Raw genomic sequence first — 14779 nt, 5'->3', positions numbered from 1 at the left:
AGACTGGAGAAAATGTTGTCGAATTCTGTTTGCAAGTGGGAAGTTTCAACAGAATGGGTTTTTCTTTAAGGTAGTATTCAGAGTAGAACAAGAATTAGTATTTATGGCATTTGTCAATCTTTAAGCTATGTGTGTGACAAGAAATTAAACCACCCAAACACCCTTTTAAAGTAAGTTTCGTATTTGCTTGATAAAGTGTTTTTATCACTTCATTTCTGTACATGTTAGTGGTGTCTACACTGCTAGCAGTTTTACCTACTTGCAGTCTCCAGAGAAAAATGTGCTTCTGCAGTTTTTGCATCTATGATCACTGTTTTCTTGTGAGTCATACAGGCTCGACTGCAGAAGAGAGTTGTTTTACTTCTTCATGCTGCAACAGGTGATGGGCAAACAAGGCACGTACCTACTGTGCTTAATAAAACATGTCATTGATATTACATGAGAAGTGTACTCTCAGGAGGGTATTACTAGGCCTATAGAAAAAAGTTCATGTGCAAATGTGTGAAACTCTGGGATCACTTGCACTTTGGAACACTCTGTACAGTAGATATGCAGTAGCAACCAGTTACATGTATAACCTCAGGGTATAGTAAGACTTCTTGTTTTAGTGACACTTACCTCCACAGGGATTTCTGCTTATACAGAAATACAGAACCATTCTGGTTTGGAAAATACCTGTAAGATCATCAGTCCAGTTATTAACCTGACTCTACCAAGTCCAGTCCTAAACCATATTCCAAAGTACCACATCTACACATCTCTTAAACATCCCCAGGGATGGTGATTCAACCACCTGCCTGGGCAGCCTATTCCAGTGTTCAATCACCTTTTCAGTGAAGCATTTTCTTCTAATATCTAATGTAAACTTCCCCTGGCATAACTAGAGCCCATTTCCTCTTGTCCAGTTGCTTGTTACTAGGAAGAAGAGACCAACACCCACCTGCCTACAACCTCCTTTTCTTCAGACCAAACAAGCCCAGTTCCCTCAGATGCTTCTCATGAGACTTGACTCTTCACCAGCTTTGTTGCCCTTTTCTGAACTCGCTCCAGCACCTCAATGTCTTGAAGCAGATACGTTCATTGATTTGGTCCAATAATGATTATAATTTATTTTCTCTCTACTGCCTGGAATGTTATGAACCAAAGAGTTGCCATTTTAAGATGTGCTCCTTTTGAAGGGTAGGAATGATATGGCTCTGTCTTGCAAATAACTGATATACTGAAGTCTATCCATTTCAGTACAGAAGCACTGCTAACATTTGATAGTGAAGATCAGCAGGATTGGGTCCAACATTTTTTTATATTGTTCTGAAACACAATTTGCTGTTTTTTTTCCAAAAGAGTAAAGGAGTGATTGATATGATATACAAGAATTTTAAGACTTCTGAGTTTTCACTGGAGCAACAGAAAGCCTTATTGACTCAAATAACATTCTGTGAACAGCATTCATGTGGTAGCAACTTTGCACTATGTATATTTGTTTGAAAAGACAATTGATGATATTTTAGGTTTATAGAAGAATAACTCTTCTTAAATACATCCTTTTAGAAAAATAGGCTGTATTTATAATGCTCAGAATCTCAGCCTAAAAGCTTTTATTGTTAAGTCAAGCTCTTACACAACCAATGATCAGTAGAAGTATTTCTGGAACTTTGTTTTTACTTCATTGCCAATCATGATACTTGATTTTAGCATAAATGTTCTCAGCTTTGTTTCATCCTCTCCTTTTCCTCCTCCTCTCTGCTGCAGTCTTTGGTGATAGTGTCGATTTCCACCCATACCCCAAGCCTTTTATCTATATAGCATTTTCTGCACCCAGATGATTATGAACTAAAACTGAATGTGGCTTTGGCCTTTTCACTGAGTAACACTATGACATCTGTATTTAGTTTTTTGCTTCTGTTGTTTTCAAGTGTGTACTGCCATCTATGGAGTAATCATAGAAATAAAGCTGATATGAAAAGACGTTTTATCAAAAGATTATGGAAAACAAGGTCTAGCTAGTGGAGGAGGTATCATAGTGCAGTTGGCCAGATCTCAAGAAATCCCAGATCTCACAGCAGGTACAGGTGAAAGTATACTGTTTACAAAATCAGTGACTTCTAGGTGTTAAGTTATTCAGTAGTTTTATTTACAGTTGACAAATTATCAGGGCAGCCTGCAAAGCAGAATACGGTCACACTGTCCTCTGATCCTGTAACTCGGTGCTTTTCCTTCCTGGTTACATCTTAGTCTTTCAGCCGTTTCCAAGATCTGATTATTAAATCTTTCTTCATTTGTTTTTTTAAAGAGTATTTTGTGCCTTTCCTCTGTGTCTAGTTTCAGCCGGTCAGGTTTCAGGTTTCCCTCCTATCCCTTCAGAATGCAGTATTGAAGATCAGTCCCCATTCTCTTTCATAACATTTTGTCACTTGATACCTGTTTTAGACTATACATTTATTGCAATGCATTTATTCAAGTTGGTCTGCAAAGTACTCGGAGAAGTGATTTTCTCTGTATTTTTATGAAGTGCCTGTAGGGCATCTGTACACAGACAGAAGCTTTCAGCTTTTGTCTTCATATTGTTCATGTGATTTTCACCTTGCAAGTTTTGACTAAGGATTTTAGCATCTTACAGCCTTGGATAGGGTTAGGTCTGTGAGTTCCTAGCAATCAGATTGTATTCATTTGAGTTAGGAGATGTGACAAAGAACAAATATGCCTTTAGGTCTTTCCTCAGCAAAAAGAGTTGGAGAGGCTGTATATTTAACCACATGCTTTCTTATAACACATTAGAATCAAAGGAAAAGTTTAACCTATATGGATGAAGCATTCTTAAAAGTATCTCCTGACATTTTCTTGTTATTGCTGAACTTAGAAATTGATCTTATTTCCTAGCATCAGACAGAATGAAGCAGAAAAAAATCAATGCTGAAGATTGATCAATGTTTTTCAAAACTGACTTAATAAGATAAAAATCAATGCGGCTGTATTGTTTGCCGTTATTCTACCACCAGTATCATTCAAACCTGGTAATATTTGATTCTTAAGGTAAATGTGAAAATATTTCACTTACCTCCTTCAGAGGCAAAAAAACTTAAGAAAGAGGGATTTAATTAGTCAAACTTTGGTTTCCTTTTTAATCCTAATTTTGGAACTTCAAGTTCCGCAGAAATTGAAAACAGTTTTGTGTGTTAAGTGCCAGTATATAATTGTTCCTTTAATCATAGAGACCTCAATAGAACAAATTATTACTTATATTTGCAAATTACAAGCTCTGATCCTTCCTTCCTCCGGCACATATTGCTTGGTTGAAAGATCTGTACTCAAAAATGTGAAGATAAGCTTGGGCATCTGATTTCCCCCATGGCAGACTCAGGGCTTTGAATTTAAAGCCTTAGTGATGAATGCATTGTCTGGTTTATCTTTTTTGGAAAAAAAAAAAAAAAAAAAGAGTGGATTACTTAGGATATTTTGCCTGTTTGTTTTTTTCCAATGATCATTTCCCTTTTCTGTCTGCACTGTTTCAAATTATATTAAGATAACTTACCGATTTATTTAAAGAAAAGTCTTTAAAACTGTCTTGTATAATATCAGTGAACCAGTCCCTAAGCCATGAGTTTGGCTTAACAGTTAAGAGGTTTTTTAGAAAATAATTTGCATTTTAATATTTCAATTCCTATTTAGTTGCTGCCTTGGATTTAGCCCTTTGGGCTCCTAATTTGAAATTTCTCTCAACAACTGAGGTCTAGAAAATATCTTTTTAGGGATGAAAGTCAAGATTCTCACATAATCACTGGGACATGTGAACTGGGATTTTAGGGGAGCATCAGGCATTGAAAGACCTCTGATAAAATCCTGGATATTGGTGAGCTTCTGGTAATGGCTTCTTTTGTTTTAAAGGTTTATTTCATGGGCACAGAAAGAGCTTTCTGCCTTACTTTCTGTTGAATGGAATCCCTATCAGTAAGCTGTGCCAGAATGTCATAAAATAGGAGATGCAAACCTAATAGTAGGTAGACACAGTTTTTGATAATACAAAACTTTATCAGGTTCTCCATCAGGACAGTTACTTTTACCTCTCTTTTTCATATTCCTTTACTAATTAATAAGTGTAGTGAGTTTGCTCCTCTCCTCTAATAGCTCTGGGTAGCAATATATACATCCAATGGAAACAGAGAGTCCCACCCCTTTGTTCTCTCCTTCCTCATCAGCTTCAGTACAGACAGTATCTGCTGTCACATAACAAAGAGAGCTTGTACTTGTACCTCTCCTTTCCTTTTCCTCCTCCCTCTGTACTGCAAGAGAGAAATAATACGGCATATTGCTTAGCTAAAAAGGCTATCAAGCCTGAATTTGTTATACCTCTGAATTTGGCAGGCAAGCGTTCACAACCACTGCAGAGATACATGGCTCATCACCACATGAAGCTGGACACCCTGAGAAGATAGATGATATTGGATTGGTTTTCTTGTAGCTCTGCAAACAATCAAGCAGGCTTAAGCTATGCAATCTGATAGTCCCTAATTGACAGCTTTTCCAAGGTTCATTTGTTAGCTGAGAGCATGACATGTATTGAAGTTGTTTCTTCATAATGCATTTGGCATTAACAGGAGAATCTGTTGAATGCCTCCTACATCAACATCTCAGCACTAAGATACTTTTCCTCCAGTTTTTACTTTCTAAGTAGTGAATTTGTATTTGCAAGGGCATTTGGAATGAGCATAAGAGAGGACAGGACATAAGGATAAGCTTAAATACATTCCCTAAAAGAAAATCTGTGAGAAAATGTTTTTGCTGCCTTGGACATTTACCTGAGTAAAAACTTCAACTGTTCTTTTTTCTTTTGCTATAAACCTGTGTTTCTTACGTAACAAAGTACTTGCTGAATATTCATTGTTTTTCAAGAGGTTTGTAGTTGGTTTTGTTGAGGGTTTTTTTGGTACGTTAATAAATAGGCATATCTAACTTTTATAGTGGTGAAGAAATTATGTGTTAAAGACATGCTCAAAGGTTTAACTTGCCTGTGCATCCCCAACAGAATAAAATAAAACCCCAAAGAAGCCCATGTGTGTTTGAAAGAATAGATTACCTGTGTAGAAGAGATCAGAGAGAGGATGATTTTTTAGCTAGTTTTCACAGACAATTTCTTAGTTTCTTAGAACACAAGTTGGGCCAGAACTCTCACATTCAGGTTTGGTTTTTTTTTTCTGTAAAAGATTGCCACTATCTAGTCTTCCTTGCAACTGTTCATATGCTGATACCTGGCAACGTGTTCATACAGGGTCTATAAGTACTAATTAAGAGCTTGGTCACAAATCCGTCCTTATTAATAGCTGCTGCTTTTCCTGCATCCCATGAACTTGATAGTTACTAGATTAATTTATCTTACATGTATAAAAATGTGTTTAAATTCCATTTTGTTGTTCTTAGTGTAAGCATGTTACTCTAAATATTGAGGTTCATTTCTTTAACACTTAAGTTTCTGCATGTAGTCTTACTTCTGGGAAGAGTACATGCCTGGAGAATTACATTACGTTTTACAGATGTTGTCAAAATAATTAGGGAGTTTCAGTGGTGCTTTGACTAGCTTTGTTTAGGAAGTGAAACACAGCTGTTTAGATGAGGGAAAAAGTTAATGAATGAGTCAGGACACCTTCATTTCACAGGAGTAAAGAGCTTAGCTTTGACTGAAGTGCCTCTTTAAAAAAAAAGCCAGATTCTGCTTAGAAAAGCCCAGAAACCAATTTCTGAAAGCCCTAAGGTCTGGAACCTAAGCACATCTCACCTCCCTCTGTAAACATCAACAATCTGAATTCCCGCAGCCAAATATTCCAGCGCCTTTAGGGGACATTCTGGACTTGCCTCCATCTAAATACTTTGTTTTATTTGCAAGGTGTGTTGGCAGATGCCATTTGGGTCCCTGGCAAGCACTGACTCCAAAGGCCCTTCTGTCTTGCAGGGCAAGCACAAGCTGCACGTGGACACGGGGCTGGAAGGCAGCTGGTGTGGCCTCATCCCCATCGGGAACACCTGTGAGAGCGTGACCACCACAGGCCTCAAATGGAACCTCAGTAAGTCAGACGCCTCCGGGATGATCTGTGTGATGTGATCCTAACTGCACGTTTCCACCAGCCTTACCACTGCTGAAGGGCCTCACGTGTTTGAAGGTGGAGCATAGTACTGAATACCTGCCAGGCCATTGTTTTCTAGAAAGGATTTTTTTCTTTAAAAACAAGAAAAGAGATATATTTAAGACTGAGATATTGCAGGCAGAAACGTGTTTTCCTTGTGGGAGTTATTGTGCTGTTTAAATAGAACATTTGTTGAGGTAATGATACATTACTATCTTGATACATTGCCCTCCAGGGAGGGGAAGCTGCAAGTGCCTGAACTCCTGGTTATAAGACATAAAGTTACAACAGACAAATAATAATGTGATACAGATTATTAAAGCTACCTCACTTCCCCTGAACTCCCTCCTGTATGTTGTCTCTTTATCAACTCTAAATTAATAGATCTCTTTTCTTACTTTAAAGGGGGAAAATGTGCATTTGATCTAGAGCAGGGACATTTATCTGTAGAGAAAGGAGGTTTCTTGACTAAAAAAATACTGAAACAATCTTCATCCTTCTGCCCCTTCCTCCCACACTGAGTCATTCGGGATGTATTTACTCAGGAAAATAACAGGATATTTTAGATAAAGATTTATTAAAACTTCAGGAAAACAAAGCACTAATTGAGATGCTCTGGTCTTGCAGTCTGATTTACATGGCCAGACTTCAGGTCCATCCCAAATAGAAAGGGCATGTGGTTCTCACATTTCTCAGTGCGGTGCCTTCATTGGCTAATACTTAATCGAAGGCTGACCCTGTGTTCCAGCCATCAGCAGGCGTGGTAGTTCAGGGTGTGTCTTGCTCCACTGAGGGCTTGAGAAAGTGCTGTTAAGGAGGTGGCAGGCATCCGTAGCTCAGTAATCATAAAATATATAAATAATGGCATTAATTTCAGGACATGAGAGACTTGCCAGGGGAAGAGCTGCCTGGCTAGTGAAGTTTTCATCCTTTTACACTGGATATTCTCTTAATTTGAAAAAGAATAAAATACTTTCGTTTGTACTGAAAGGTACGGTTAACAAGTAAGGTACTGTAACTTCATGGGCTCCTCTCCTGTTGTGCAGTGAGTGTTGTAGCCTGTTGGACTGAGAGACTACTCATTTCTCTGTAAATGTTCTGTCCTTCAGAGAGACGTGAAAGAAGCTCAAACCAGCCTCATGTTAATGAGAAGCTCTCTGAAACCTATTGCACTTTACAAATGGCTACTGTGTGGGTCAAAATGTGGAAGATGCTGTGAGGTTGCAGTCCTTTATCGTGGCTTTTGTTAGTTTGAAAACATTTTTCAGATACATCAGAATTTTTTTTTAATTTAATGACACAAATTTAATCAGATTTTGAAGGTGCTAATTAGAAAGATGGTAATTTTAAAGATGATCTGTCTGCTCCCACAAACAATGTGGCTTTGTTACTACTAAATTATGATAGCTTGATCTGCTGAAGCTAAGGAGAAAGGAGTTACGCCTCCAGTTGTGCCAGCTGGAGAGGAACACTGTGGGAGGTGCAGTGGTAACAAATAGAATCATGCAATCACAGAATCATAAATGTATGGGGTTGGAAGGGACCTTTAAAGGTCATCTAGTCCAGACCCCCCTGCACTGCACAGGGACCTTTTTAACTAGATCAGGTTGCTCAGTGCTTGAATGTGTACAAGGATGGGGTCTCCACTACATCTCTGGGCATCTTGTTCCAGTGCTTCACCACCCTCACAGTAAAGATGTTTTTCATGATATACAGTGTGAATCTACCCTGATCTAGTTCAAGACCATTGTCCCTCATCCTATTGCTACACACCCTTGTAAACAGACCCTCCCCAGCTTTCCTGTAGGCCCCCTTCAGGTACTGGAAGGCTGCTAGAAGGTCCCCCCAGAGCCTTCTCCTCGCCAGGCTGAACCATCCCAGCTCTCAGCCTTTCTTTGTAGGAGAAGTGCTCCAGTCCTTTGATCATTTTTGTAGCCCTTCTCTGGACTCATTCCAACAGGTCCATGTCCACCCTGTGTTGAGGACTCCAGAACTAGACACAGTACACCAGATGGGTCTTACAAGAGCAGAGTTGAGGGGCAGAATCACCTCCCTTTTCCTGCTGGCCACACTTACTTTGGTGCAGCCCAAGATGTGATTGGCCCTCTTCGCTGCAAGTGCACTTTGATGCTCATGTCCAACCTTTCATCCAAGTCTCTTTCTGCAGGGCTATTCTCTATCACATCATCCCCCAGCCTGTATTGGTAACAAGGATTGCTGCAGCTGCAGGACCTTACACTTGGTCTTGCTGAACCTCATGAGTTTCATGCAGCCCCTCTAACTTGTCCAGGTCCTTCTGGATGGCATCCCTGCCCTCTGGCATATCAACTGTAACAGTGAGCTTGGTGTCATCCGCAAGCTTGCTGAGGGTGCCCTTGATCCCACTGTTTATATTGTTGGTGTGGTTATTAAACACCACTGGTCCCAGTACAGACCCCTGAGGGACACCACTTGTCACCATTTTCCATCTGGACATTGAGCCATTGACCACTACCCTCTGGATGTGACCATCCAGCCAATTCCTTATCCGCTGAACAGTCCATCCATCAAGCCCATATCTCTCCAACTTAGAGAGAAGGATGTTGTGGGGGACTGTGTCAAAGGCTTTGCAGAAGTCCAGGAAGATGACATCCTTAGGTCTTTCCTTGTCCACTGATGTAGTCACTCCATTGTAGAAAAACACTAGGTTGGTCAGGCAGGACTTGCCCTTAGTTAAGCCATGCTGGCTGTCTCAAGTCATAGAATCATAGAATGATTTGAGTGGGAAGGGACTTTAAAGATCATGTATTTCCAACCCCCTACCTGTGGCCCTTCTTGTTATTCGTTGCATCTCTTGCCAAGTTCAGCTTTAGCTGCACCTTGTCCTTCCTGACACCATACCTGCACAACTGGGCAGTGTCCCTGTACTCTTCCCAAGATACCAGTCCCTGCTTGAACTGCCTGTGCAGTTCCTTCTTGCCTTTTAGTTTGCCCAGCAGGTCTTGACTCAGCCATGCTGGTCTCTTGCCTTTCTTGCCCAATTTTGTTCACCTGGTGATTGAGATCTCTTGTGCTCTTGTGGAAAGCATCCTTGAAGATCTGCCAGCTCTGTTCTGCTCCGTTCTCCCTGAGGACTATTTCTCAGGGGGTCCTACTGACTAACTCCTTGAAGAGCTGGAAGTTTGCTTTCCTAAAATTCAGGGTCCTAACCACACTCCTCATCTGACTTATATCCCCGAGGACAGTGAACTCCACCAGTGCGTGGTCACTGCAGCCCAGGCTGCCTCCAATCTTGATATCCCTCATGAACTCATATGCATTGGTGACCATCAGGTAGGGCTGTTTATTTCCTGGCTTAAGAAGTTGTCATCAAGGCACTCCAGGAGTCTCTTGAATTGCCTACAGCTCACTGTGTTGCTTTTCCAGCAGACATTGGGGTGGGAATCCCCCAGCAGGGTGAGAGCCTCTAAGTGTGATGCCTTCTGGAGCTGGAGTAAGAAGGTTTCATCAGTAGGTTCCCCTAGTAGTTTGTAGTAAGTTTGTATCCAGGATTGGGTTTTAAATAGTTTCTTGGACATTTGTCATTCTAGTTGTGCTGAAATAAACGTTTTCAAGTTACTTAGGAGCATAAATAGACATGGACCTGTGGAGATTTTTATTACTCTTAATTTGGTCTTTTGTTTTTTTCTGGGGAACAAAAATGTATCAAAGTGACAGTTTCCTGCTTGGTTCATGTTAGCATGACACCACCATCTCAGCTTCTCCCAGTCCTTGTTACTGTCTGTTTCCAAGGGAAAACCTCAGACCCTTAGTGATGTGTACACTGCAGCCTATTATGGACTACACGTTCAGTCTCAGTATTCATGGTTCTCCCAGGTCATAGTTCCTTCATTTGTTTCTCAGCATTATCATCACAGATATATAAAAGCAAAGATGATCTGGTCTTCCTTGAAGGTGTTTAATCTATCAATCTGAGACACCAAGGTCATTACAGCCTGAAACTGCTCTTGTGCCCAAGTGACTAGGGCTAACCTTTACTCATCCAAATACAGATTTTAAATCAGGTTATTCTTCAGATACTGATAAAACTAATTAAAGTGTAGTTGCAGCCCCCCAAAGGGAAGCCAATATCTCAAATACATTATGTGGTTGTGCCTTGATTGGATTTTTTTTCCCAATAAATAAGCCTTACACTCAGATAACCTGTTTGATATTAGCTTTCATTGTATTAATGACTTCTGTGCTTCCTAGAGTTTTGCAATCACTTATAAAAATGTTAGTCCTCTTGTAAATTGAGATGTAGGACCAAAAGCTCACCTGTCAAGAGAAGGGAATCAGAGGATACTGAAGTGTGGCATGGATGTCAGCATTGCTGCTGATGGCTGGCCATGGCAGGGTTTCCATGTTCATTCATTAGTGGCACTCGGAGCACACACCTTCATAAACCTAAATAAAATGGTTTGGTTATAAATTCATTTTCATGTGTAAATCATAAAAGAAATGAAATTATTAAGGCAAACACTACATGAGAGGCCTTTTTCTCCAGTTTTTTGATGGAATTAATTGAATATGGCCTAACAAGTTTGGGTTTAAAAAGTAATTTTTGAGTCCTTAAAATATTTGTTTTACGTATCCAGGCAGTAAACTAATTCCAGAATTTCAGTTCCGTCTGAACAGTCAAACATGATGCATTAGGTGAGAAAGGAGCCCTCATTTTTGCAAACAATAATTTCCAGCAACTCAAATTTTGCATAACATTGCAGTACAAGAAAGAGCTAGCTTTGCATCAGGGCTTTTAATATTTGACACTGATTTCTGTCTGAGCACATCTAGATTACTCTGCTGATTAAAATTTGTAAAACCTTCAAGGAATAGTCAAATGTTATCTGTGTCTAGCCTACAGGTGCTGTCATGAGACTTCATAGCTTCTGAATAGAAAAAGACAAGGATAAATACCTCAGATAGAAGCTGGATTGGGGTTCTGACTAGGCTACCAAAGGTCTCATTTCAACGGCTGAATTAGAGAAACCTGAAATCTGTAAATTATTCTGCCAGCAGAGAAACAACGATGTCTTAGTTATATTTTTAACATTGCAGAATTCGGTATTTTTTCTGTGTCTGTATGAGGATGCAATGTGTATGCATGCTTTTATGCATATTTATCTTAGGTATTTGCTATCACTTGGAACAAGCAGAGCTCATGTATTCTTAAGGGTGAAAGAACTTGGAGAAGAAAGAGGAAAACTGGTTAGATAAAATATATTTTGGCCACATTTGTTGTTGTGCAGCACACATTCAGAACACATTATAAACATATTCTTTCCATTCCCTAAGGGATACAGATCTTTTCTCTATTAAAATCTGATTTACAGCACAAGAATCGGATAATGCTTTATCTGATTTTACTCACCTGGCTGCTTTCTGATAACAGCTCTCATGTCTAATAAGTAAATAACGAAAAATCCAATAATGCCTGAATTACCCAACATTCTTCATTAGGTCCTCAGTGGTGCTTTCATGGAAGGTGAATAAGAACAAAGGTAGAAATCAGCTATGCTGTTCATCAGAAAAGAGGTTGGAGGGTAATGGTAGGCTTTTCTATGAAATTACTCCTTTTCTAGAAAATTCCTGTACAAAATAACCTTGCCAACTAATTTCCTCTTCATCCCTATGGCCTTTGTTGTGCTTTATGTCATACCTGTACTGAAAATGTAGATAGTATAAGCTCTGTGTGTAGGTGATTGTGCTTTCCAGATAATTTTCATGCAAATTTGCTTCTTTAGGCAGAAAGTTAAATTGCTGTCATTTTCCTTTAGAAGGCAATAGCAGTGACAACAGGAGCAAAACCTTTCTCTATTTGTAGCAACAGAGTATCCACTTACTGCTAACTTCAACAAACAAGGACCCAAAATCTTTTTGATGCCTTTTACATTGTTAGTAAAATTGAAATGTTTGCACCATTTTTTTTTTTACAGTTTGACTTCATTGGACTTTTGTTGATCTTGCCTTGTGAATGGTACAAAAAGATTACAAAAGCCGTGGGGCTTTATGTTTTAGGAGCGTTTTGAGTCTAAAAGATGAAAGAAAATTAGTCAGTCCTTTAAAAAAAAGTCAGAGGGTGATGGACTGTTCTGGGACAGGCTGTAAGTTATGATTGACAGCTATCTGTGTGGTTGTTAAGTTGTTTGTATAAGCACTCTGTAACCTGTTTCATAACTGAAATAGTTTATGTGCCATATTTTGCTGCCCCAGTTCTTTCTGACAGGCAGACAAAGCAGTGCTCCCAGGAGTAGCTCTGTATTCAGAGTAAACAATTTCACCTCTGGATTCCCCACTTCTTTGCTTGCTTCTTCCCTCCCTTCTCATGTTCTTCACTGGTAGAAGAGTCCCAAGTTAATCAACTGGGATCTATCTTCAGAGCTTCAGTGATACATTTTTATCCTGTATTCATTACAGCTCTAAGACCCTGGGTAGGGTGGGGTGGTAGAAATGGTGCTGCTAGTCCCAAAGCTTTGGGTGGTTTTCCCCCTTTGCAAGCTGTTTGCCTGCAGAAAATGCTGCTGTCTGCCCTCCAGGGTCACATCACTTATTACAAGGCAAGGCCTCCTGAAATACTTTTCCAATAAAGGAGATGTTCTGATGGTGGCAGCCTGGCATCCCACTGCTTTCCTGCAAGTCAGCAAAAGGAACAATGAGGGCATTGCTTAGCATTTCAACCAAAAAGACCCTTAGGACTGATGAACACAGAGCTCAGTTGTTCTGGGCCCATAAAGCTGTGTTTGCATTATTTCCTAAACAGCAGCTTGAAAATGCAGTCAGACCTTGTGAAGGAGCTTCAAATGGGGATCTGAGGTCACGTGTTCAGTCCACTTCTACATATTTCAGTAAATATTTGGAATTAGGAAGCTGACATTCATTTTGGAGAGGCTGTTTTAAGGTGACAGATACGGTCTTCCAGGTCACACTACTGCTGGAACACTCCTGCTGTAGGACTCCACTTAGTGAAAGATTCATGAGTACCTTAGCTCTGAACTAGCTCAAACCATTTCCAGTGGTAAGATTTGCCCAGTTGGATGGCCATCTCTGTTGGGACCTAGGGTGTGTATATATGATCTTTCCGGAGAGCACTAAAAGGCAGTAATTGCCAGGAAGGGGTAGAATTAAAAAATCTCAGAGAGGCTTCTCCAACACAGCTGTGCAGAGTGGACAGCTCTCCACAACCTAAGTAATAACATCCTGAGGTAACCTCAAGACACTTACTTATGTCTAGCTACATTGCCGTGGTGCATTGCAGCTATGGAAACTTCATTATTAATAATATATATATTTATACAAGAATTTCATTATCAATTGAGAAGTGAGCAGGTTGTCAAGAGAGCAAAGTGCTGTTCTTTCTCTTGCATCCCTTTCGTAACTTCACTCCCTCCTTCTGCTTATGGAAATGTAACCTGCAGGTATGAGAAGACAGGTGCTCTGCTTCAGCCCAGCTTTGGTGCAGATAATCCTCATCTCTCTGGGGGCAGTGGACTGGTGAGAATACTGAAGCTGCATGAAAATACAAAGGATATGAGTTGTACAGACAAAATACCTTTCTGGGGAAGAGGAAGATATACAAAGAGCCAGATTGGTGAGGGTCCAGAGTAACTCAGTGGATTTCAGCAGTGGCTCTGAGTTTTCACTGGTGATTGCAGGGGCAGAATTTGTCCAAGAAAGAGATCTTTGAGTTTGTACTAAAGACATTTAACCCTAAAAGCATTCGCATTAGTCAACCTGCCCATATGGATACTGGGAAATCATCTCATTTAGGCAATGGCAGAGGCAAAGCTGAAACATAATGGTGTACTTGAATGAAAGTCAGTGAAAAATTGGCTAGAGTACAAATGCTCGTTTGTCATATCCCTTGCAAATATACTTTAATTGTTTTCATATTTAAATGCCCAGAATCAGACATAATAAATGTAAATGTCGCACTGCAAAGAGATTTCCAAAACCAAGAAAACTCTCTGAGGCATGTTGTGAGTTATTGCCAGTCTCTGCAGAACCACAGAAGGGCAAGGACCAGTAGGAGGACAAATCAATCACGTCTGGCAAGAGCCTCCCAGAGTTAAAAAATGACGTGTTAGTCTGTGGTTACTCAGTTAATGAACATGTGTGCTGTTTGAGGGGTTGTTCAGGCAGGTAGGTGTTACTGTTAAGAATGGACTCCTCCTTTCCAATTTGTTTATGGGCCTTTTAGTTCTGTTTGGTTTTGAGTACACACTAGTGCATGTGATTGATCTCCCCAAAAACATGGCTCTGAGGGAAATTTTTTCCTCTACAGTAATCTATTCCTGTACCTTAATGGCAAATGTTTCTGTCTGCTCCCTCTACAGAGTCTCAATTCTTCATTTGCTGCTCCTTTTTTAAACACTTTGCAGGTGGTATCTGAGGGGACCCTGCTGTCTCCCAGGTTTTGCCTCTTGATGTTTGTGGAAAGGACGAGGTGTATTTTTCCTTACTGTTGATGGAGTTCTGGAGAGGACAAAAGTCTGGCAGATATTATCACTGACTCATGTTATATGCTTGAAAAAGTCATGTTTTGGCTGTAAGTTGATTATGGCATCCTGATGAGTAATTACTAAGCTGTTAACAGCTAACTGTAGTGAGTATGCTCTGGAACTATTCATTTTAAAGCTGCATACCAATTA

General features: G+C 40.0%; 1 protein-coding gene across 3 annotated transcripts in view; it reads left to right on the top strand.

Annotated features, from left to right (window-relative positions):
- Nucleotides 1-14779, top strand: part of TPK1 (thiamin pyrophosphokinase 1) — a 341274-nt gene that overhangs the window by 266415 nt on the left and 60080 nt on the right. For all 3 annotated transcript variants that reach the window (XM_051611450.1, XM_051611451.1, XM_051611452.1), the window contains one exon: nucleotides 5942-6053. In XM_051611450.1, coding sequence (XP_051467410.1) covers nucleotides 5942-6053 — 112 coding nt within the window. The remainder of the gene's footprint in view (nucleotides 1-5941; nucleotides 6054-14779) is intronic.

The sequence above is a fragment of the Apus apus genome, chromosome 2 (genome assembly GCF_020740795.1).
Source record: "Apus apus isolate bApuApu2 chromosome 2, bApuApu2.pri.cur, whole genome shotgun sequence".
NCBI classification, from domain to species: domain Eukaryota; kingdom Metazoa; phylum Chordata; class Aves; order Apodiformes; family Apodidae; genus Apus; species Apus apus.
Note: the sequence above shows the minus strand (reverse complement) of the source record. Positions and strands in the feature narration are given on the sequence as shown.